The sequence below is a fragment of the Amia ocellicauda genome, chromosome 20, assembly GCF_036373705.1.
Source record: "Amia ocellicauda isolate fAmiCal2 chromosome 20, fAmiCal2.hap1, whole genome shotgun sequence".
Lineage (NCBI taxonomy): Eukaryota > Metazoa > Chordata > Actinopteri > Amiiformes > Amiidae > Amia > Amia ocellicauda.
Genome location: NC_089869.1, coordinates 14,247,721 through 14,271,348, shown reverse-complemented (window position 1 = coordinate 14,271,348; position 23,628 = coordinate 14,247,721). Strand labels below are relative to the sequence as shown.

At 42.2% G+C, this 23,628-nt stretch overlaps 1 protein-coding gene across 1 annotated transcript; it reads right to left on the bottom strand.

Moving 5' to 3' along the window:
• Positions 1-670: 670 nt before the first annotated feature.
• On the bottom strand, positions 671-23,628 carry loxl4 (lysyl oxidase-like 4). The gene is made up of 14 exons (XM_066692834.1): positions 23,108-23,628; positions 22,051-22,238; positions 21,018-21,232; positions 13,449-13,487; positions 12,975-13,188; positions 12,361-12,541; positions 9,588-9,742; positions 9,193-9,360; positions 8,395-8,557; positions 7,782-8,025; positions 6,541-6,656; positions 6,230-6,366; positions 3,263-3,374; positions 671-3,104 (listed from the first exon to the last, which is right to left on the bottom strand). Exons 1-14 carry the CDS (start codon positions 23,394-23,396, stop codon positions 3,034-3,036), a joined length of 2,292 nt encoding a protein of 763 aa, XP_066548931.1. The 5' UTR covers positions 23,397-23,628; the 3' UTR covers positions 671-3,033.

Below are 23,628 nucleotides of genomic sequence, written 5' to 3'. Positions count from 1 at the left end.
GTGAAATTTCTTTGAAAAACATAGTCCAGTTTTAAATGGGTCAGTTGGACCCTTTTAAGTTTAGTTTCCTGTTTGTTTTTTTAAGTTAATGTTTTTCCTTTTATAGAAATAGGTTTTCTCAGGGAAACCACAACTGAACACACCGTTTGTGGGACAAAAGGTGCTTGTGAATGGTCATCGCCATTTGAAAGGAAAGGGGCTTGCATATTTATCAAATTGTTAGTGAGCAGAGGATCTGTTGTATGTCTCATAGGTCTTTCAGATGATGTCTCAGAGACCTGATTTAGACACTTCCGGTTACATGAATCAGTAGAAATAACTGGTGATGTTACAGAAGTAATAGTTTTGCAAGATTCAGTATAAATACAAATAGTTGTAGAATGTGACGGGTATTTTTGTTTTTGCTTACTTTGTAAAGAGGGTTGATATTTCACAGGCAGTCTTCTTTTTTAATATTTTCATTTCAATGATGTGTACAATTTGCAGAGCTCCAGGAATCGATGGCTAACTTTTTTTGTGCTGCTTTGTTTTAGTACTACAGATTTTATTTTGTTTCAGTAATACTGAATTTATTTAATTCAGGGAGGATACCATAGATGAAAACAAAAATCACAAAGTGTATTTAAGTAGATTTTTAATTTTCACTGTAATAGAAAGTGACACGGAAATGGACTTCTGTTAACACAATTTATTAAATAACAGCATGTTCTGATTTTGTATGGGGCTACAATACAAATGCAGGTTATGGATCTTTTGAGAATTTGCAGCATTATTGATTGGACAAGCTACTCGATTTCAATTTAATCAAGTTATAATATGCTTATTTTTCTTTTTCTTTATTTCGGGGAAAGTCTGGCAAGAATGTGATTACAGTCTTCAATGTAGCGGGAAGGCTACACAATCACAGCTTTCCCTGTCTGAACTATTTTTCACTTCACTGAAAGACATGAAAGATAGACCAAGCCATAGTAATTTCCATTCTCAGTCAATGGCCAATTTAATCCACAGCCCTTGGCTACACATTACATGTTCTTTCTATCATTATTTTTAAGTACAGGTGTCATTATGGTATTAAAAATGAACTTTTCCATTTAGTTGATGTGAGACAGCTAAACAAAGTTTTCTTTTTTAATGACCATTCACGCACAGTACATGTAAATATAACTGGAGGGGAAAAAAGTAAAACGGGAAGATTTATAAATTACCAAGATAATACATTTTTTATTTTAGGTGAAATATGTTCTTTTTGAAACAGAAAATCCCAGTTTGTGGTATCCCTACTGTCCACATCTAAACTCCAGATTGGTATACAATGCGATGTTTGTGGGACATTAGTTGTTGTGTTGATGTTTGCAGGCTCACATACAAAACCTGTGCCTGCTGAATAACCACCATGGCCAGATGTGCAGCCTGTTTAAACGTGATAAAAGGGATTTTATTTGGTTTCCATGTTGCTGTGAAATTGGGCTTTTTACAGCATGTCTGTGCAATTTTAATAGACATGTATTTAATATTTTAGCATGATTGTTTAAACAGGGATTTCATTTCACTGCCCAACAAAAACACATAAGCATGAGGTCTGATTGCACTGCCTCATTTGTCTGACAGGCCCTTGGTGCATTTCCGCAACAACTTTTAAATCTACTGAAAAGTGCTGATGTTTAGCTTCTTTTTCAGATCTATAAAAGAAAACCTAACTGCTCACTGTTGAGATGGTTGCCTGAGTGTTTCCAGTTGGGATACCTCAACCCATAGCAAAGAGAACAAGGGTAATTCGCAGCTGTAATGTACACATTGCTGTTGGTTAAGAAATAATACTGCTGGCACACTGACAGTTATGATTGACTGCATACCAAAACCTTTACTTACAGAGTTGGAATGAACATCTAGAGAGACTGTAACTTCTCCCTGATCTGACCTTGTTTAACAGATTTGACCTTTCAAGCTTGGTCCGCAGTGCCTAATAGGTCACAAACTGAACAATAAAAAACCTGCATGTAGCATATTGAATACGAAAAAATAATTTATATATTTCTAAAAGAATAATATTCACTTGCCCAGTTTTGAAAAATCAAAGTTTATTTCTCTACCAATCTGAACTTAATTTTAGACATAACTCTTACAAACAGAACTGCCTGAATACTGAAATTTTATGAATAAAGTGCATCATTTACTGAAAGCATTTGACCTGTTCCAGCAAAAATTCCAACAGAGCGAGAGACAAGATTATCGGTTTGAACAGAAATAATCGGCAGTTCTATTGGTAATTGTTTTTGTAAATACTTAAAACTGTACATGAGGATACATGTGCAACATTGAAAAAAACTTTAAACATAAAAATATTATATTGTTTTTATACAAAACAAACTTTGTTTTTCAAAAAGGGATGTGAATTTGGAGAAACAGTACTCTTACACATGAAGCACCAACATCCAGATCAGAGAATCAGGACACGAAATCCCGGCTGAACTCGACTCCGAGCACAAAGCAGCAACTTTCACCCCAAGCTACCCTCCCTGACGGCCGAGCAGGAGTGGGGTTGGCACTGCAGGGATCCGATCCGTTCCTTCCAGGTTTCCAATAGTGGGGATCGATGCCGGTAATTTTTTATTTTACAAGTTTATCATTGTCTTCCTGATTACAGAGTAAGAAATTGATCTGGTATTAGCATATTTTATGGTAAGTCCATTCTTCAGTGTGAGATCTTTTATGTATATTACAAAAACTGAATTAGAAAATCTTAAGACCATAGAACCCAAGTGTGAATTAATTTGGAAGCAATACTAAGGTTTACAAAAACTGCTGTCAGTTTGACACCTGTCCACGTCGGTGTGAAGAATAGAATGGACATTAGAGAAGACCTTTCCAGAAGTGTTCTTTACTGCACTGTTAAAGGTGTTATTCCTGGCATTTCTGGAGTGGACAGATGCCATTCTGCGACCCGTTGATGTTGAATGCACTGAGGTAAGTGCTCTTATGACCCAGTCGTGACCCTGCCACTGAGGACTAGCAGAGCGTTACCGTGATGATGGGTTAGATGAAGTTGCTGGAGATCTGGCGCGTGTGCTCAAACAGGTCCTCAATCTCCGAGCTGTAGGCGTCTCCTAGGGGCAACAATAGGAAGAGCTTCATTCGCACGTTTCTCATGCTTTCAGGGTGTGTGTGTTTCTACACGAGCGCATGCTGCACTGAGGTTTACTTTGTGTGCGACACAAGCCCGGCTGGACGTAAGCACGGTGTAGCAGAGAGCGCAGGGCAGTACCTGTGTGACAGCCATACATCCAGATACGGTTTCCATCGTATTTGCATCGGCAGCGCATCACGTTGTTGGTGAAATCAGATTCGGCCATATCCAGGCTAGGGTTCACTTCCACCTGCGGGAACAGCATATTGCTCATATGGGAGTGTCTTAGACCAAAGCAATGTTCTCATATTCCTACATACGATATACACAGGCTTTCAAAAGCTGGTCTTTGGGAATTTGATCTGACTGTGCTTAACCACTTTTTGAACCCTTTTTTTCAGCCTTCCTTTTAATTTTATTATTTTAAACAATTAAAATGTATAGTAAACCATATTTGGCCAACATGTACCGTTAACACCTGGGCCCTGTTCCTCATAGCTGGCTAACTGAGTTACTTTCAGGATAACTTGACAAAAGTCTGGCTTTCTCCGTTCCTCAAAGCAAGCTTAAAGTCCAGCTGAGTAAAATACCATAGGAGTGCCTGACTTAAATTATCGGATTAACTGAATACGGCAGATTAGCCTGAATTAGTTAAACCAGGTACGAGAAACGAAACGGATCACAAATGTTTTATGTATTTATAATGTTTTAGATAAACATGTATATATGTCAAAAAATTACATTTTGTACCACATCTTTAAAAAGGGCTGGTTATTATTTAACGTGACGTAAACGTATGAATATGGACCATTCTTTTAATCATTGCAAAAATTAAAATAGAAAACTCTTAAAATGTCAGTTAAAGTATTCACAAGTCTGAAATAAAGAATTATATAACAATTAAAGGTTTTTCATAATGAATGCATTACATGTGGCAGCTACTGTTTGTGTAACCTACAAGTTATGGAATAAGGACTATTAAATATTCCTCACAGACAATTAAAACCGTCTATAACAACCATTAATTAAATAATTAGGTCCTGACAAACACGTTAGTTTACAATGATTTCCACAATATTTCTAACCAACAATAAAGGATTATAGTGTACTTTTCTACAAGCTGCATAGCCTAAGTCTTCATTATAATATAGATGAGTCATACATCTTAAATGTAGATTCCCAAATTAAGGAGCTTGAGGCTTTTTCACAGCAACACCCTGTAATTGTACAAGGCACTCACTATTGTAAATATGTTTTATTACAGTTGTAAACATTGTTAAAAACTTGAAATATACTGTACCAATGTGACCATTTCATGATTGTAAACCATGGTTACATGATTTAATACTGTACACAATAAAAACAAAATATTCCACATATCCCTAGTGATTGCACTTTATCTTCATTTGTGCAGCTCCACCTAGTTCATAGGTTTTACTAAGCATAATGCAAGATAAATGTCCACTAAGATGGATATTTTAAAGTATATTCAGAATTATTTCTGTCACTGTTCTGTAGACTATTGTCAGATTTGTATGCAACGTCAGCAGACACAAAGCCCTCAGATTCCAGTTTGAATGACATCTTAACCACAGCTTAATGCTCACAGCCTTGTTGTTTAATATACATCTGGAGAGTCCTATAGAGAATTTATAACACGAGCCCCTCTCTTGCTGCACTTGCTGTACTTAAAGTAAGGAGTTATTCTCATGCCAGTTTTATAAGCACTGGTATAAACTCTGTCCTGGAGTTTGTTGATCATGTTGCTTAACCATCTTCTTAATAGTAGCTCTCCAAATTATACACTAAACTTAAATACAGGTTCGATCTCATTCACGAAAAAAGGGAAATAAGCTAAAAAAGCAACAAAAAGATTTCCCTACTTCAGCCTAAAATCTTGCACATGCAGCACATCGAGCCAAATATTTCTTCAAAATTACAGTGTGCCTTTTCATCACATTACGGTTTCTGCGGTTTACACTGACAACTGAATATGTTTCTCAGCAAGGCTGTTGTTGTAATAACAGTGCAAAGGGATTTCACAGTGATAAATGACGGATCAGAAACTGGAGAGGCACGTTGAGAGACGTGAGAACTCCAGTCAATGACTGCAAGATGGTCGTGACTGCATCTCCTACTACTTAAGGTAGTTGATTCATTTTGTGAACTTGAGATGTTTACCTAAAGGGGATAGTTTAACTCCAACTTCCTCCCCTCAGTTCAATTTGGACAAGATAGACATGTAATATTTTTAAATTATTTGAATTAGCCTATTCTACTTCCTTTACATATCCCAGAATGCACAGCAGAAAGTAAGCCATGTTCTCATCTCAAGCAAGAATCGGAGACACTCTGGGCTGAGACCTGACCTTCCCTGCATCACCACAACACACGCTTTCCACAACAAACTGCTCATGCTAACCACCGCTTTGTAATTAAGCTGCACTGAATACACCAAACCTCTATTTATGTATATCACAACAACTGTTTTGTTATTTGATACCTTTTGAACATCTTTAAAGAGGTAAGCGCACTGTAACAAACAGTCTTTCTCCCCCTGTCTTGGGTGTAGTTCCCCATTCTTGCCTTTCCCTTGTTCCTCTTTCTCTCCCCTCACAATCCAATCTGTGATATTTTTGGCTGCGGCTTAATTTTATGAGAACGGAAGATGTAACAGGGTTAGCTCTGTGCCACACTGCACAAACTGCTGAATTATCAAAGACGTCACAAGCAGCTGAATTAGTCGAGAGGCCTGCTGCCGTTCCATCAAACCAAGCTATAAAAAAAAAAAAAAACACACAGTGACTCATGTAATTGCAAGATGAAAGACCCATTGATCAAATTCTGCCAAGCAGTAATGAAGGTGTTAACCCTCCTGAGCACACAAGGAAGCCACTGACCACAGTAATTACAGTGAGCAGGTCTCTTTATGCTTCTAGGAACATCCTCTGCTGCCTTATAATTGCTAATAAGAAACTTGACCTGCTTTCCTGTTCAGTGTACAATGAGATCATTAGAGAATTTGTCCAGAATTAATGTAAATAAAGATAGATAATTCCACCTCTGTTACAATGATGTGGGATGTGTGCAGCTGTGAGTTCTTACCTGGAAGATGTATTCCCCTGGCCTCACGTCGGTGATGTCCACCCACTGACAGTCAATGTCATGACGGTAGGTATCCCAGCAGCCCACAGTGATGCCCTGGTCCCCCATGTTGTAACAAGCATAGCGTTTCTGCAGCCCTGCAAATAAAAACAAAATCGGTTTCTAGCTGATTGCATTCTTTGAATAGATCTTTATAATTGTCATATACATATATTTTTAGTATTGTGTAGAAAAAGCCATGTCTATTCTGTATAAAACAGTAGTAAGTTTAGAGATCATGATTTTAATATTCACCCATATGCTCGACTTACCATCAGGGCAATAGGTGTCCTCCAGACAGAAGCTGGCCTTGTGACCTTCTGCCACTTTGGTGCCATTCAGGGTCAGGAGGTCATAGTGCGTGAACACCTCGATACTGTGGTAGTGCCTGTGAAGATAAAAGACAAGTGAGGGGGTTAGGAAGACATCGTCAAATGCACAGCTGTGTTTAAAAGTCTTCGATATCGGCGCTGGACGAGGGACAGTGAGTATAAATACTCCCCTTAGCAGAGCTCTGGTTCATATTGGAGCATTGACCCTGCCTGGGCTGTTTGTTTGTTTAGAAACAGCCATAATGCTAGTGATGGTAAACCTATGTACGCATTCCACACGCAACAAGAGAATGAATGTTTTTAGACATTGGCTTCATGTTGTGTTGTGTAATTTTAAGACCTGCGGTTAGGACACACACCAGTCAATGTCAAAGTGCTTCCACCTTCATCAGAAAACATGTTTGTTTGAGTTCAGAAAACACCACAGAAGACGTACGGGTGATTTATAAATGCACTCATTGCGGTGGTTTCAACCCTATTACACCATGCTGTCATCAGCTGGATAAAATGAGAAACAAGCAGTCCAACCATATAATCACATTCTTCACAGAGTAAACAGTGACCTGCAAGAAAAACACTTGTCTATGCAGTACTGTTAAGCAGTGAAGGGGCTCTGGTTTCCATTTGTTCAGTTTGGAACGGGGAGAACAACTGGTCCCTATGGGGTGCAGTGCGGTGACCTCATTGCTCAGTCATGCAGGTGTGTTACACTCTGACAGAAGCCCCTGTTTCCCTGCCGGTCGGGATGAATGGAGCACTTTCAACTGCACTCCAGGCCTATGTTATTGCAGAGATTAACGGAGGGGCTGGGCCGAGACTATTCACAGCACCGCCTGCTCCACAAGGGGCTGCCTTGTGCCAACAGAATGGGCCAGTAATTATGTCAGGAGAGTCGTTGGGAGCACAGTGTTAAAACGTCAGCTCATTAATTGAACCTGAAGTCAAACGTGAGGCAAGCAGCTCTCCAGGATGTGAGCGAGGGACCTGCACAGTCCAGACAGAAAACATTGGCGTCTCCATGTTAGAAAGAAATTCTAGAACAGAGGAGGCCACATCTTGCAGGCAAGGGAAGAAGGAATGGTATTTGAAACATGATGAAATGTCATTTTGCTGGGTTAGTACTGACACAATTGATACACTAACAAAGCCATCCTGCTGTTCCCCCCGAGCTCTTGACCTACCTATGGCACTGGTGCCAGATCCAGGACTCGCGGGTGGCGCGGGGTCTGAAGTCGGCCCGGCCCAGGTTGTGGATGCGCGAGGAGAAGCGCAACAGGCGGCGATGTCCGTAGGGCCAGTTCATGCGGTCAGCGGAGGAGGACAGGCAGTTCTCCTCGTGGGCGCAGGTGAGCAGGTGCAGCGGCCGGTCCTCCAGGTACGCCGTCTCCTGCACCAGCTGGGCGTTCACCAAGAGGTCTGGGGCCACTGCCGGGGGAGAGGTCAGTCAGCACAGACCGACACTGCAGCTCCTGCACACCTCAGAGCTCATTTCCATTTACTTAGTTTCATACCGTCACTATAAACCATCAATTTATGGTTCTATTAAGTTGAAGACTAAACTGTATTTGTAAGTAAGGAGCACATTTTATAGGTGAGGCGTATTGAAGGTCATGCAAGAGCCCTTTTAGACGTGATTAATCACACATTTCACGCCTTTCTGAAAGCACTGCAGTGCAGTTCTATACTTTGAAAAACCACATAGAAGATATAGAACTTTACAAAAAAATTATTACAAGAATTGCTCAACACCCAACCTTAACTTTAAGGAGGAGTGTGAGAAACTGGGTAACTCACCATCAGAACAGGTGACCCCCGCCGCGCGCCGCCCACCGCCCCGGGGACAGTGGATCTGGCCATTCCTACGACACTGCTGTATGGACATCTCCGAGCCCGAGCAGTGGGTCCCGCTCAAAACCACATCATTGGCCCCCGGGTCTCCTGGCCAGTACCAAGTGTCCTGACCACACAAACAAACACACCTGCTGATTAGAACTAGCAATAGAATTTAAAACTGTTAAATAAAGATCATCATTATTAATTCCTTAAAAAAAACACAAAATTAAAGACACAAAGATGACATAGATTGTCATCATGGTCTGGGAGGAAGTATATTTAAAAATAGGCCACAAAATTAAACTCCCTCCACCCCCTTATTTTTGGAAACAAACAAAGAATTCTTTCCAAGCTCCTGTCCCATGCCAAGGTAGTCTAAATTGGCACAGATTCAGCTACCAACACTGCCTGGCACTGCACATGTCAAAAATATGTCCTGGAATAATTTCTGCGTCTTTCCCTGCAGCACAGACTAAAAGGAATTTCATATTGGGGAATATGATACGTGCTTCCACCCTTTTCCTATTTTTCCATTAATTCTTTGCAACCATTTTAAATGCATTTCATTTTATGACTCTTTCCTTTCCTCAACTATCCCGACATTCATCAGTACAGAATGTGAAATCAAATCTACTGATATTTGCATGTCAGATACTTTGGAATATAGTAGGAATATCATAGGAAGTCTATCAATATGGAGGACATTGTTGAGAAGCAAGATAATCTTAACTCAAGCTCCTGCTGGCGGGTCTTGCTCACCTGTACAGCGTGAGAGGCGAAGCCCAGCCCCAGCTGGCGACACACCACCATGGCCTCATTAATGCCCCAGTTCTCACTGCAAATTGTCCCCCAGCGCTTCCGGCCCCCCATTTCCATCAGCACCTCCACACGGCCCTCCCCTGGAGCTTGTCCTCCGGCCAGACGCACCTGCACAGAGACATGAGACGGGCAGGACAAGAGAGGAGAGGGAGAGGAAAGTGAGGGAAGTTCACATTTTGAGGTAAGAAGTGGGAGAAAGGAATAGATTGACATAATGTCACTGTTGCACTGTCAAAGTAATCTATCCTGTGATTTCCAATGACCAATCATGCTGTGGCAATTTGCAGGGATGTCTTTTCAGTGCTGTATGAGGCTGCTGGAGCCCCGGGCCTCACCGTGCTGTCCAAGCCCAAGTCCGGCATGTTGCAGCGCACAGAGGCGTCGTCGTGGTGAGTGCACCCCCTGGTGGCGATGTCCTGGAAGTAACACTCAGTGATGGATCGCTCAGAGCCGGTGCATTGAACTGTATTCATGTGTATTGGGCCGATTCCTGCAATACAGAAGGCCATTAGCATTGCCACCACTGAGAGGAAGCCACCACTAAAGAGTCGTTTGAAACCTTCACGCAGAAAGGGAGAGGGCAGGTTATATTCCTACACATGCCTAAACAATGTTTTGATGTATTAAATAAACAATAGCAAATTGAACATAAGTTGAACTGGGTGATTCGTTACAAGAATTAACCTCAGTGCTTGTTAGTGCTGTCGAAGAACAGCTTGTTTTTGTTTGTGTGTCAAATAGGTCATGAACACATCAGCTTTCAGTAACAATTAGATTTATTTCAACCTGGTTCACTGGGTTCGTAAGAGCACTGCCACAGGTCATTTTGTTACACACCACTGCCTTATTCTGATCTTTACAAAAACAAAAATTAACATTTCAGACGCTGGGACTGAAATCGGAGCTTGAGGGAAGGTCCTGCAGGCGAGCAAAGCTATGAAAAAGGTCTGCAAGGAAATCTGGCATGACAGTAATTTCAGATCACATTGAAACCTTTCAACATTTTGTTTATCTTAGAATTTACCTTAATAAACACAAATCGAGGAATAGAAAGAAGATTATAGCTCTTGTCTAGGAATTTAAACAAGGCCAGATTGTTGACTTTAGTTGTTGACTCTTAATGAAACATTTCTCCTATTAGTAAACCAAGAGTGATTAGCACATTCCCATAAACTGATGCACAGTTCTGATCTGTACTGACAAGCCAGTCTGAATTATTTATCCAAGGTATGACAAAGCACCCTGGGGTCTGCTGACTGATCAAACCCTGAGAGCATGTTATGATGATTTTTTTCGCGCGTATTCATCACTTTGAGAGGCAGCCTGGGAAACAACTTTATGTTGATTCCTCTATACAATGTGCTGTGATAGTCAGTCATCTGAAGGACCAGGCACAGATTGACTCTGTGTCCAACTCTGCTTTCATCACTCCATGAGGAAAGATGGCATCATGGAGCATGTTGTATTTCAGTGACATAACAAATCAAACCATCAGCTGATCAATTGATATCAGGCGCCATGAATGCATCCACTCCTACAACTATCACCAATTTCTTTGGAAAGATGCAAGAGAAGCATGGTGTGGGATGACGGTTATCAGCTAAGAGAAGTCAAACAAAAAGAGTATTTAAAGAATTTGCAACATTCATTCAGTCCATTCACAATTCGGTCCAAGTCAAGTCAGTTCCGTTCAATTATAATTGATTGTACAATGTCTGAGAGGGCAGCCTGTTGTGGAAATGAAAGCAAGCTGAAATAAATGTGACTTTGTCCTAAACTGCCGTCCCCGTGCTTGACAACAGTTGGCCAGCCCTTTACAGAGCACAGAGACAAAGGGGGCCTCTGTCCCTACAACGCAAAGGCATTTGCAAACACACGGACTGCATTACAGAGAGGGCCACATGGAAAAATATGCGATAACCCGCCACTTAACATGCCTCGGCTGCAACTTCTACATCAGAAAGTCACGCACAGTTCAGAGTGCCACTGTTTGAGATGGTGAGAATGAACACACTTATTTAGAGAGACAGAAAAAAAAACATGAAAACCTCTTTCTTTCTGATCAATTAACATACTTCCTGGCCAAAATAATGTATTCAAAGCCAAGACAAAATACCCAAACCCAGCTCCCTGACAGAACTGAGGAATTCTTGTTGTGACACCAGACATAAGACTGAGGTTGAGATGGGACTGTGTATGGAGGTGCTGTGGGCAGTAGGTGATACTGGTTCCATCTGAATAGTGGCTTTCCCTTGCTTTTGTCTTTATGACTCCACTCTGTCTGTGCCAAATTACATTGAGCTTCACTGGCACACAAGCATCCAGAATTACTGTAAGCACACCGTCACAGAGCCCTGCATGACTCGGCATTGGACAGCTTCTTCCCTGAGAATGACGAATTCCTCCCAGCATGCATCACAACAACATTCAGGCCAGCAGGTCTTGGAATGCCAGCGCCAAAATGACTCAGGACAACATCATAAAGAGGACAGGAAAAGTTTCCAAAAAATAAAGCAAGCATTCAGCGAGGTCTGACGCCAGCGATGTCACAAATTCTCACTACTCAGAGGTGGTAGGGCGTACAGTCCTTGGATAAGCAAGGCTTGAAACGTTCCTCTGACTCACAAGGGAATCATAAACAAACGATGTGAAATAGTGCAACACGAATGCTTTTCAAAACAAGACTAAAAATATTTCACAACCCTGAGTAACAGATTCTCTGAAACCCACGGACTTGGTACTCTTCTGTTGAAACCTCAGTGCTTCCTTCCCTCTTGTTTATTTTTCAATTAACTTTCAACACTGTGTTCAAAACCATCAATGGAAGGTCAAATTCATACCTTATAAGACAAACTCCTCAAGTCTTAAAGTATACTTAATCTACAAATATACGCATTTTATTTGTTCAAGCCCATTTGTATGGTTAAAGTCTGAAAAATCTATTCCTTTTTAATTATTTGTGAATTATTTTTAAAAGTGACACAGTAAGTTTAAGACAAAATTGAGTGACACTGACCAAAGAAATCTCCTCTTTGGTCTAGGAAAGTTGAGAAGGTACTGAAATAATCCTCATGTTGGGAAGTAAAGGGTTACAGAGAGGTGGCCCACCTTGACCCAGATATGCTCCTGGAATGGCTTCCTTTGCAGTGCCAAACCCCAGCTCTCTGCACACTACACTTGCAGACACCAGGTCCCAGCGATGATCGCACACTGTGCCCCACTTCCCCTCGCGCAGGACCTCCACGCGCCCCTCACCGAGCCGAGCACCCGCCTTCAACCGTACAGCAGGCTGCTCATACAGAGAAAGAGAGAGATAAATAGTTACTTCCTATCACATTATTATATAAGAGAAGGGAACAGACCATATTAGACACAGGTCACTCCAGAATATGGGCCACTGTATTGTACATTAAAATAAAGTAACACTGGCGGGGAAGGCAGACTTGCTGCAGGGACTGATCCTGGACAGCCAACACTGTGGGCATCATCACGCCCACATTCCCTAAAGGCCAAGACCACCAAGAAAGGTACTGACCAGCTGATGCATGAAACACCAGACTTTGTGGAGATGTACCAGCTTACAAATACGATTATATAGTTCAAAAACAGCAGAACTTTGCCAAAACAGGACTGATCATTTGTGGCCCTAAATAATACCAACAAACACTCGCAGACACAAAGGGAAATGACTGAGAGAGAAAGCAGACCTCCCAGGTCCTCACCTCAGCACTGTGCTGCGTGGGTGGCCGCCTGGCAGTGCTGCTGACGAACTGGGCCCCTGGCACACAGCGGGCCACAGCATGCATGCCGTTCCTACAGGGCACCACGCTGCGAGGGATGGACAGCTGCACGCGGCACTGAGACAGACTGGGCTCGTAGCCCTGGCAGTTCACCTTCTCAACCCAGTAACTCTTCTTCCGGGTCATGGTGCTCAGCCTGGGAGGGGTGGCAGAAGCAGGGAGGAGAAATGATTATGTACAAGCCAACTCCAAGTTTCATGATCTTTCTTGACCATCAGACCCAGTCAAGGCTGCTGTTCTCTAGTAGAAACCATATAAAGCTCATGATCTCTTCCTGTCCTCTTATTGCCTGAGACTCAGTTTAAATGCATTGTTTACCCTTAATAGAATACATTTCCAAGATGGGGAAATCCAAGATTAGTTTCCTATAAGAATTATGATGGAAACAAGAATTACCTGCTGGAGGGATTCTTCACCTTCGTGTCCCACAACTTTCTGTAAGAGACAAATAGTCAGGGTTATTTCCTAAGAGCCTAAGAATTCAAATCGGCTGAATTAGTCAACTCACACATGTAAGGAGAATTGAATTAAGCAGAAGCCCTTTCTCAGACTAGATTCTGTTGGACATCTTTTCTAAGCAGCAGGTTGTGCATGTTGTGTAAACATCCATGTGGCAACACAAATAGCAGATGGGCTGTGGTTCTGTGGGGAGTGAACGGGAACAGCCAGATCTCAGTCTAGCTCACAGCTCTACTATTTCCTTTAGGACATTATTTTGGTCCCACAGAATCCTAGGAGATTTAATTCCCCCAGAAGAACCCAACAGAGTAATAAAGTTGAAAAGGTGACATGTTATTTAATTCCTGTCACGAAGCTGGGTAGAAAATTGTCTTTAGTTCTGTGTATTTCAGGAATACATTTTCTCGTTTTCTATATAAGTCAAGACATGTATCAGTGTCTCCAAGTACTTTTTTCTTTTCTTTAACAAGGAACTAACTTTTTTTCATTTTAAAGGGCTTTTGCACTCGTTTTGTGAAGAACAGATGCTTGGATGAATAAGTATATATTTGCACTGTATTTATTTTTCATAAACATGTAACTAAATAATGTGAAATGGTGCGTTATTTTCTTTCAGGTAAGCTTCATCAAACATCTAGGGAAATTGCCTGGGAATGTATATAGTTCCAGAAAGAGAGGAAAAGCAAAATTACTATTACCCCTCCATTAAAAACCCAGACATATAAACTGCACTGTACGGGAATAGGGCTGGGCTTGGCTGTTTGGGAAAACTATTTTAACTTTAATATAAAACTATATGACCAGCTGCCTTCTGGCATGCTATCTTCTCAGTATGACCTCGACAAGACCTGGGATGAGAAGCGACAGTCTGTGGACGTGTTAACCACTGCTTTCGTAAATATTGATTTAAAGACTACATGTTTTCTGAGGGTGCGAGCTTTGGCATGCGTCCTCCAGCAGGGCCGTAAGAAAACATGCCTTCCCACAGGGCAACAGCCCGTGATTGAGTCAGCCGTTCGGGAAATGAGGTGAGCTGCCCCACTGCCACATCAAACACCCACTCACCGCCCACGGGAAAAAATGTAGAGCCCCATCCAAGCCTGTGTTATTGCACCCAACAAAACACCTAGCGAGACACACTCCGTCTCATTTGAGTACTGCAGGAAGGAGACTATGCCCAGTATTAAAAACCGCACACACACACACACGGTCTCTGCCCACTGCTCGGCATTCCAAGCATCCTGGTGAATTAGTCACTAGTTCAGAAATGTACTGTGAACCAGGTGCACATGAGTATAACCTTTTATTGAGGCAGTGCCTTACAATGACCCTTCTAATGTGAGGGTGGTTTTTTTGGGGGGATCTGACGTGTACATGGACTTTTACTGCATAGTTACTAAGATACTAAGAATAGCACTTAACAAGACAGAGAGCCTGATTGTCCATTTCCAAGAGATTATTATATTCTAGCTGCTGTCTACCACTTTTAATAGGTTATTATTATTCTACAGTGGGCAGCAGTGTGGAGAGGTGGTTAGGTCTCTGGACTCCTCGATCCCAGGTGGGGGACACTGTTTTTGTACCCTTGAGGGAAGTATTTCACCTGAATTGCTGGGTACCATGGATAATGGTGTCTGCTAAGAAATATAATAATACGGTCATAATCTCTACTACTGGTATGCAGTTTACTAAGATATTCATTCACCTTAGGACTTTTTACTCTAAGAATAGTGCCAGTTTGTTCTTATGAAGCATTTTAGTTTAAGATAAAGCAGTATGGAAAAAATCTCTCACTAGTTGTGGTTGATCAAGTTTACAAGCAGCTGAAATTAGCAGTTGTTGCTAAGGGTAATTAACCCCCCCAAAAAAAGGAACAAGATGGATTTGTCTGCCATGCGGTTCGGTACTAACTTGTTACAAAGCCCAGACACAAAAGTATGCCTCATAAGAGCAGCTTTCCAATTTTAAAAGTTTTTAAAACCGCTTCTTTCCCCCAACAAACAAAAATGCCTAGAAACACGCATAAGTATATTTGGCATGTGGCATTTTACTGTCCCTCCACCGTAAACATTTCTTCACATTGCAACACTGCGGGTTAGGCCATGCCCGTTTATCAACTTTGTTTTCACCTTAAATCTATAAAAACACTCATTTAAAAGGACAGAAAAAACTCTCAACAAAAAACAAATATTTATAAATATTGTGTTGCCACGAATATACTGTTGTTGTAAATGTTGATAAACATTATCCTTCCATATCTCGATGTTTGGCATTTGTAACGATGAATGCCAATCAGAATAAAGGGGTTCTACCAAGACGCTGAAACTTTGATGCAAATCTCATAAGCCTAAACTCCTAAGACACACTTGAAATAAATTAAACAAAATCTGAAAGCAGGCAAACACTGTGAAGTGAACCAGGGGGTTTATCCAGAGTGTGCAGACAGAGGTGGATGGGTGGAGATTTTATTTGAAAAGCTTACTTTTAATTGTTAAATGTTGGCAGGAGTTTTACTGTTCTGATGCCAGGCCAAGCTGTAACATATTGACAAGTGCACTCAGCTGTTAGGTCAGTTTGTTTGTCGTAATAATTTGTTCTGATGTGCACTTTCAGCATTCACAAACACTGTCAATTATGAGTTTTTCATTTGTAGTAACAATCTTTCCCCTAAGTACCCACCTGCGTATGTAATTAGTCCCTCAGTCCCACCCCAAGTTTACAAACCAAGGTAGGGAAATGATAGATCTGAGACCCTTTTGAGCACAGATTCTTGGCAACTACTACCACCAAGCCACTGGTCTTGGCTCCAGTGTATTTGCCCCCCTCCCTCTGTTCTTAATTAACAGCTCCATGCCGGGGAGGGCCCACTGATTAGAGGTTGCTTAATCTGCACCGACTACCTACCAATTTCAGGCACGTTTGGGAGAGTGAACGTTCTTGGAGGCACTTTCGTTGAGCGTGCTTCATTTTGCAAGCTCTGCAACTTTAGCAGAATCTCCTACCAGACGGTACAACAAAAGCTCCTTATTGTAACCTGCCAAGCCCCTTGAGTCAAATAACGGACCCTGATGTAGAGCTTTCCTGATAAAAGCCTCCACTCAAGAGCTCAGAAGCTTGCAGAGAGACGTGTGGCACAAATGTCTCTGAGCACATTTGAATGTGACTTCTTTTCAGTGTGGAGTAGCAATGAGACCAGGCAGCGAGGGAAATGGAAAAGAGAGAGTTATTCAAATGATTTAAATACCAGTGAATGTGGTACATTTAAAACATTCAAAGAGTAAGGAAGAAAAAAACGCACCACAAGAAGAAGTTTCTTTCCAGAAGGAAGGACTGAAATGAACTACAATTCAGCACAAACCAATAGTTTGAATTCTAATTTGGTGACACAGGCAGGATCTTTTGAATTTAAAACATATTAGTTGGTGCTAATGAGGCTGGTGAGGTTTGTGAAAGTCCCAGCCCAGTCCCCCTGCCCTGCCTCCATAGTTACTGCGCCTCCATCACGGCCTTCTGCTGACACGGCAGCCTGGAGCAGGGCGCAGCTGTAATTGCACCCTTTTTTCAAAAAACGTACAAAACCCTGAGCTCTCTCCAAAGTTTAATTATAGCACTGTAAATTAGAAAAGGCGGGGCGGTGAGACAATGCAGCGAGAGGCAGGGCCTGAGCTCGGAGACGTGCCGGCCATCATGAACACAGTCTGGGCCTGGCAGGCTGGGTCACATCGCCTCAGACTGAACCTGAACGCAGTGCTGCTGGACACTGCAGGGTAACAGCAGGCAAGACTTCAAGACAATACAAAGAGCTCATATGAGAGCAGAACCACAGTACTCCTGAAAAACATGGGACTTCAGAGGGCAATCTATTTTTAAATAACTCCAAGTGATCTGGTCACTCACATTGACCACTGGTCGATTTTCATTGATCAGTGTTTTAATTATTCTGTCACTCACAGATGTTAAAATAAAGAACTTCCTGTAAATCATTATTATAACATCATATTTATATTCGTTAACTGACACTTTTTCATAAAAAGGATCGATCTCTGTGTTCAGGTGTTTAGACTGTAAAGCATTCTTTTTTTCCAGAGCTACAGAAATATTTGTTTTAATATCTGCTTAAAAGATCAATATTTCTATGGGTATTATCAATGACAATTGTGAGGCTTCATGTCTTTAAATATTCAGTATTACTATTAGTTTAAATCTTCAGAAATTAACATACAAAGACATGCTTACAGAAAGACTTTTCCATGCACGCACATTCCTAGATTGGTTTACACTTAAACATCGGTTCGCTACTCTAAAAAGGACATCCTAAACGCTCCACAAATAAGGTATTCTCGTCTCCAAAGCAAACACTGATGTTGCGCTCTTGATATTCCTGGACAACAGCAGATCCACAGTGATGTCACGGGCTGAAGACAGACAGAAAACTGTGCTCTGTTGTTGACGAGGTAAAGCTAAGAAGCCACTTCAATGTGAACTCCCTCATAATTAGAGACCAACGTTGGAGATAATAACATTACCATGTTTGTGTTTCTAACAGTGTCTCTCGCTCTGTATACTGTTTACATTCAGGCCACATGGAAGTTCATCTTTTGTTTCTTTCCATTACTCCTTTCTGTGGCTTGTGGACTTTTGTTTATTCCCTTCATTTACACTGAGCTCCATAGAGGATGGCACAGGAGACAGGAATAGTATCACAAGAAACAGAACAGGTTCTGACCGATTGCCCTGTATATATAGTCATATTCTATTAAATGATAACGACAGTGGTGTCACCTGTAGTTTTTCGTTCTCGCTTTTTACCAAGACTTAATGGAGAGTCTCAGCTTCAGTGCGGGGTGTTTATAGAGTTACCCCAACTCAAGTGTAGCAGAGTGCGCCAAAGACTTCATTTTTTACCGCCACACTAACCTTCTCAGTTGTACCAAAAATAAGCATCCTATCCAGACAAAACCCCACAAGGCAAAGTCTCACTGTATTATATCTACAAGCAGATAAACCCACAGAAATGTAAAAATTGACATAATCTAACAATAAATATACATAACACAATTAGAACAAATTGCTGATACTGTTTTTCTTTTTTTAACTATGGGATTTTGTCCCAAATTGCAATTGAACAAAAGCAATGAAATCAAACAAATCCAGAAGAGTACAAAAATAAACGGAGGGATAAATAAAGAAATCTGACATCTCAAGGTCAGGATTTCCTGCATTGTCTCCTGTTAAACTAACCAAGGAAGCCTGTGGCCTAGTGTTAAAATAGTTTGCTGAAGAATAAGGAAGAAATGTGGTACTTGAAAGTGGTTAAAAGTTAAAGATGTGGAAGCGATGTGGGCTAGAGGTTCGGTCCCAGGGACTCTATTTGCTTAATGTGGTTGTTAGAGGTAAGGTACAGAGCAATGCGGTTTAGTTGTTATGAATAAGGGATTAGGCCTAGTCGTTATGGGAAGGTGAAGCTGTAAGTTGCATGTTTTAATGTTTAAGATGAATGGCTATGGGTGGTCTTGTGGTCAACGCTTAGGTATTAGAAATTAGGTCATTTGACCAACAGGCATGAGCTGAAGGAAGAGGAGTCGGTGTGGGAAAAAGGGAATTAGAGTCTGCGTAACCACACTAGGCACCAACACACAGCTTTCTGGGTAAAGATGATCCCGTTTTGAATCAATGGGGGTAATTGTATAAAATTCGATGCCAAAACTGTGGTGCCAGGGGGGAAACAAATAAACATCACAAAACACATAATGTTATTCAACAAACCTACATCTGACATTAATCACATAGTTCCACAACTCCTTAAAAACCAAATTCAAATTTACAAGCAGCGCAGTGTAATTAGTTGAGCAGTGTCTTTTTGTCGTTGCGGACAGCAGGGCTGTTTTTGGAAAGCAGACCACAAGCATCTTTAATGTTTTGCTTCTTGTCTTTCACCTACGGCTAGGTTCCACTGCACAGAGGCCTATAGTCCTTAAAGTCTCCAAGAATAGATTGTGCGTGTTTTCATTCTCAACCAGAGCTTCTGTTAAAGATGAGCACAACGTTTGAGGAAAGGGGGACTGTCTTCATCTCTTTAACCTGCTGGTTCTATACATCATAAAAAGGGGGTTTTGTTTTGGGCATTTATTTCCCTAATCACTACCTTCCTTTAGGTTGTAATGAGCTGGTGTAAAGAGCTAACTCCATAGTCATTATGAGAAAATGCAGTTTAATCCTGAACATGGTAATGCAGTGTAGGGAAATTAATTGTTTTCAGCATGTAAGCATGTATGTACATTTTTGCAAGACTTTCTGGGAGACCTCACCTGACTCAGCAAAGTAAAGAAGTGTGTGTTGTGTGTCTGCGTGGTGTGTTTGTTTGTATTGATACGAGTGTGTCTATGGAGACCTCGGAGAATTATAAAAGCTGTTCAGAGTAAACACAAAGTGCCTTTTGGATAGGGATGAAGACACAAGGTCCATGCAGAACAGCTATATTTATACTCCACAAGGGCTTAGCAAAGGCCTCTAAAAATAACAGCCTCTCCATGTGGCGCTCTGACACACAGCTACAGAGTCACAGCACACCCAGTGTGAGGTACACACACCCACATACATGCACACAGCACCCCTTCCCCCAGTGCCAGCCTGTCAAGAGGACAGACAGGACAACTCCCCGTCCAAAATGGCAGCTCAGCATTCCCTGTCTTCATAGTTCCAGAGCTGAGTGCCATAGGATCATTATTTTCAAAACGTTACAAACACTGTAAGCAACGTTTATAATCTTTTTCTACGTCATCTTTCTCTGGAAACTCAGTCCATGTGTTTGAAGCACAGGCTGTCTCAAAACTAAGTATAACAGCAGTCCAAAAAAAGAAGCATCTTTTGTGAGTTTTCAGTTAATCCAGTATCAGTATTCATCCAAAGTTTTAAAAAGCCAAAGACAACAAGACCAACACTGAATTTAGACTATTTGCTCACTAGGTATTTTCTATTTTGTTCTAATTACAATGCAGATATACTTTTTTGTCCAAAAGACCTAGTAGTAGAAGAGTAGTTTGAAGTAAATAAAGAATAGCTATTTTATAAGCAACCCTTCTAAATAATTGTTGTGTTAAGAAGAACCAGCCACTTAAGAAATCTATTTGAAAATGCTTTGGTAACATCAGCTCTACTCTATTTCAGTACATGAAGGGATGCTTGGATAACTGTTTCCAAAGATATTTGCTGTCCAGAAAAGATTATTCCGATGCGTGCAGAATTCAAGATCTTATCAATGAGTGGAAAAGATCAATATTCATTATCTAGAAGCCCGGGGCCATAAGAGCTGGCTGCTTGATGCCGATAACGCTGAGAAACACTTATCCTGCACGGTGCAGAGACGACTGCAATCTGGGCTGGAAGAATAATAATAGAACTGTCCCAAGACAACAGGTTTACTGTATTGTTTATTTTAGTTTCTCTGTTTTAGCTTCTCCCAGTGAACCAATGGACCATGGATGAGTGAACACTCTTGGCACTTACTTGTACATCTTGACATTATGCTTCACCGCTGAGGGGAATCCCAGCATGCCGCACACCACCCGGCTGTTGTTGAGGTTCCAGCCCAGGTCACACACCTGCCGCCACCTCCCAGCATGCTTCACTTCCACCACTCCCTCGGTGATGGGGGCACGACCCTTGGTGTTGGTAAGAATGGGACGCAGACGGACTTCGTCTATCTTCACTTTGTTGGCAACCTGAAGGAGAGAGAGACCGAGATAGATTACCAGATCAAGATGGAGGGGCTGAGGGTGAAGTGAAAATTTTAGTGGTTAAAGTGGAGCTGCAGAAAGAAAAAAGTGTCCCAGTGTTTAGATGTGAGGGAGTGGCAGAACAGACTAGTAGTTAAAGCTAAAAGATGTTATGGCCTTGTGGTCAGAGAGATGATTGATTGCGATTGCGAAGCCCCAATTTGGCTGAGGGGCTGGGCGGCGGAGTGGGCTTGCGACTGAAGTTGGCTGAGACAGTACAAAGTAGTGTGTTGTGACCGTCGCTCAGATAGCAAAGGCGGCAGTCTCGCTCTTCCTGGCCGGAGCCAGGTTGGGTTGTTTTCAATACTGCGGCTAAGAGTGTGGGTCCGGATTCCTGTACACCTGGCAGGGACAGCTTTGAGTTACAGGCAGCTCAGGAATGGCTTTCCTTGGCAGCAGCTCACCATTCAGGTGCATTCCTGACATGGTGGTTGAAAAACTATTTATTGGGATAGTCACTGCTCAGCCACCTGCTTGAGAGCGGCAGGCTTTCTGCTTATTCCCTCTCACTGCAGGGAAATGCAAAACTAAAGGTAATCGTCTGAGGAACTGCAGAATGGTGGGTTGCCTCTCAGGTCTTCTCCCTGAGATGCAACAAACCAGCAATTTTATCTTCCTCCCACATCATCACATTCAACTGTAAAGAAACTAGTTGCATGTCATGAGATGAGGTGGAATAGTTAGTATGTGATGTAAAGCATGTACTAGTAGACACACCTAAGTCTGGGAGGGCTTAAATCAGGGATAACAGTGTGATTGGTCACCTGGTTGATGAGGTTGGTGGGTCGCTCTGGCTGCCGGGGCTGAGCGAACATGTGTGTCCGCTGCTCCGTGCAGATCACGCCTAGGTCTTCCGAGTGCTGGCAGTCACTGACACCCCAGCCATTAGAGCGGCAATCGCCCAAGGACCTCTCGGTGCCGTCGCAGTGGACGTTGTCCATCCAGATGGGGCCTGAGGAGATCATTGAGGTGTCACTTGACAAATTCATAGCGCTCCCATTTAGAGCGTTTGTGGAATCCCCTGATCATGGTCAGTTGCAACATCACCATAAATTTCCAAGGTCTCGGAGGAAGAGCTTTTTCTACCATTTAACAACAGCATAACTCTGAAATAAGCTGATAAAAAATCATAGGCAATTAACTGTTGTAAAGTGATTGGAGCTATAATGGGCCTCCACAATGCTCTGTAAAGGCTGACCGTGCTGGTTGATGTATTCGATATAAAAGAAGCTTCGCCGAGACTTCATTGACTCTAATGACAGTGTTCTCTTGCCAACGTTGTACTACATTTGCTTTGGTTTATGGGGAATTTTATTGCCATTTGCAGTAGAAATTACAGGGCAAACGGAATAGAGGCCAAGAGCAGTAGCAAGAGATTTTGTTGATAAATGTCCAGTTAGAGGGAAAAGAACCAATTAAAAGTATTATAATTCTACATGTTTATGAATGCCAAACCCTGCATGGTTGAATTATTGACACTAAACAATTGTTTCAGCTTTTGCCTCTGATATAAATGAGATGTTCACACATCTCGTCCGCTGGAGACAGCTGGTCTTGTCAGCTGGTTCCTTATGACATTACGTTGGGGTTTCTGAGACAAGACTGTTCGCCCTACCTCATGTCAACAATGGCGTCAACTTCTTGTTGTTTTTGTTTCTCTCACTGCTGCATCAAATGCTTATTGTCTGCTTTCATAGGTATGTAGGCCATAACATAGGGCAAACATTATTGGTTTTAGAAGTCAGTGTCTGATAAAAACTGTTGCTCTTCTGACCCTTAGTAAGGCTGGCTGGCCCTGGCTGACCGGTCGGTGGCACTCACCGTCCCCCTCTCCGTAGTGGGCGCTGTGTGCCCAGGACACACCCCCCTGGAAGCCCAGCTCTCGGCAGGCCACATTGGCCAAGTTGAGGTCGACATCATCATCACAGACTGTTCCCCAGGTACGGTTGTAGAAGATCTCCAGGCGGCCCTCGTTGGGCAGGCGGGGGTCCCCGGCCAGGCGCAGTTTGACGGCAGGGGCGCGGCGGGAGCGGGCCTGGCCAGACTCGGGGCTTCCCTGGACCACGAGGAACAGCAGGGGGCTCACAGACAGCAGGAACCCCAATATCATGATGGCTGGCCTGTGTGTGCTGGAGCCAAACACAGCACCAGTCACCGAGGGTTGCGGTAGAGCAACGGGCAACACTCAGACCTGTGGGAGCTTACTCTGAGCATGATCTCTCTTTTAGTTAAAATTAAAAAGAAAACTAAAAAGCTCTATAAAGTAAATATCAGAGTGCGAAACATTTGACTAGAATAGCACAGTGTCACGTAGTGTAAGTGTCACATTTATCTAGGTTGCA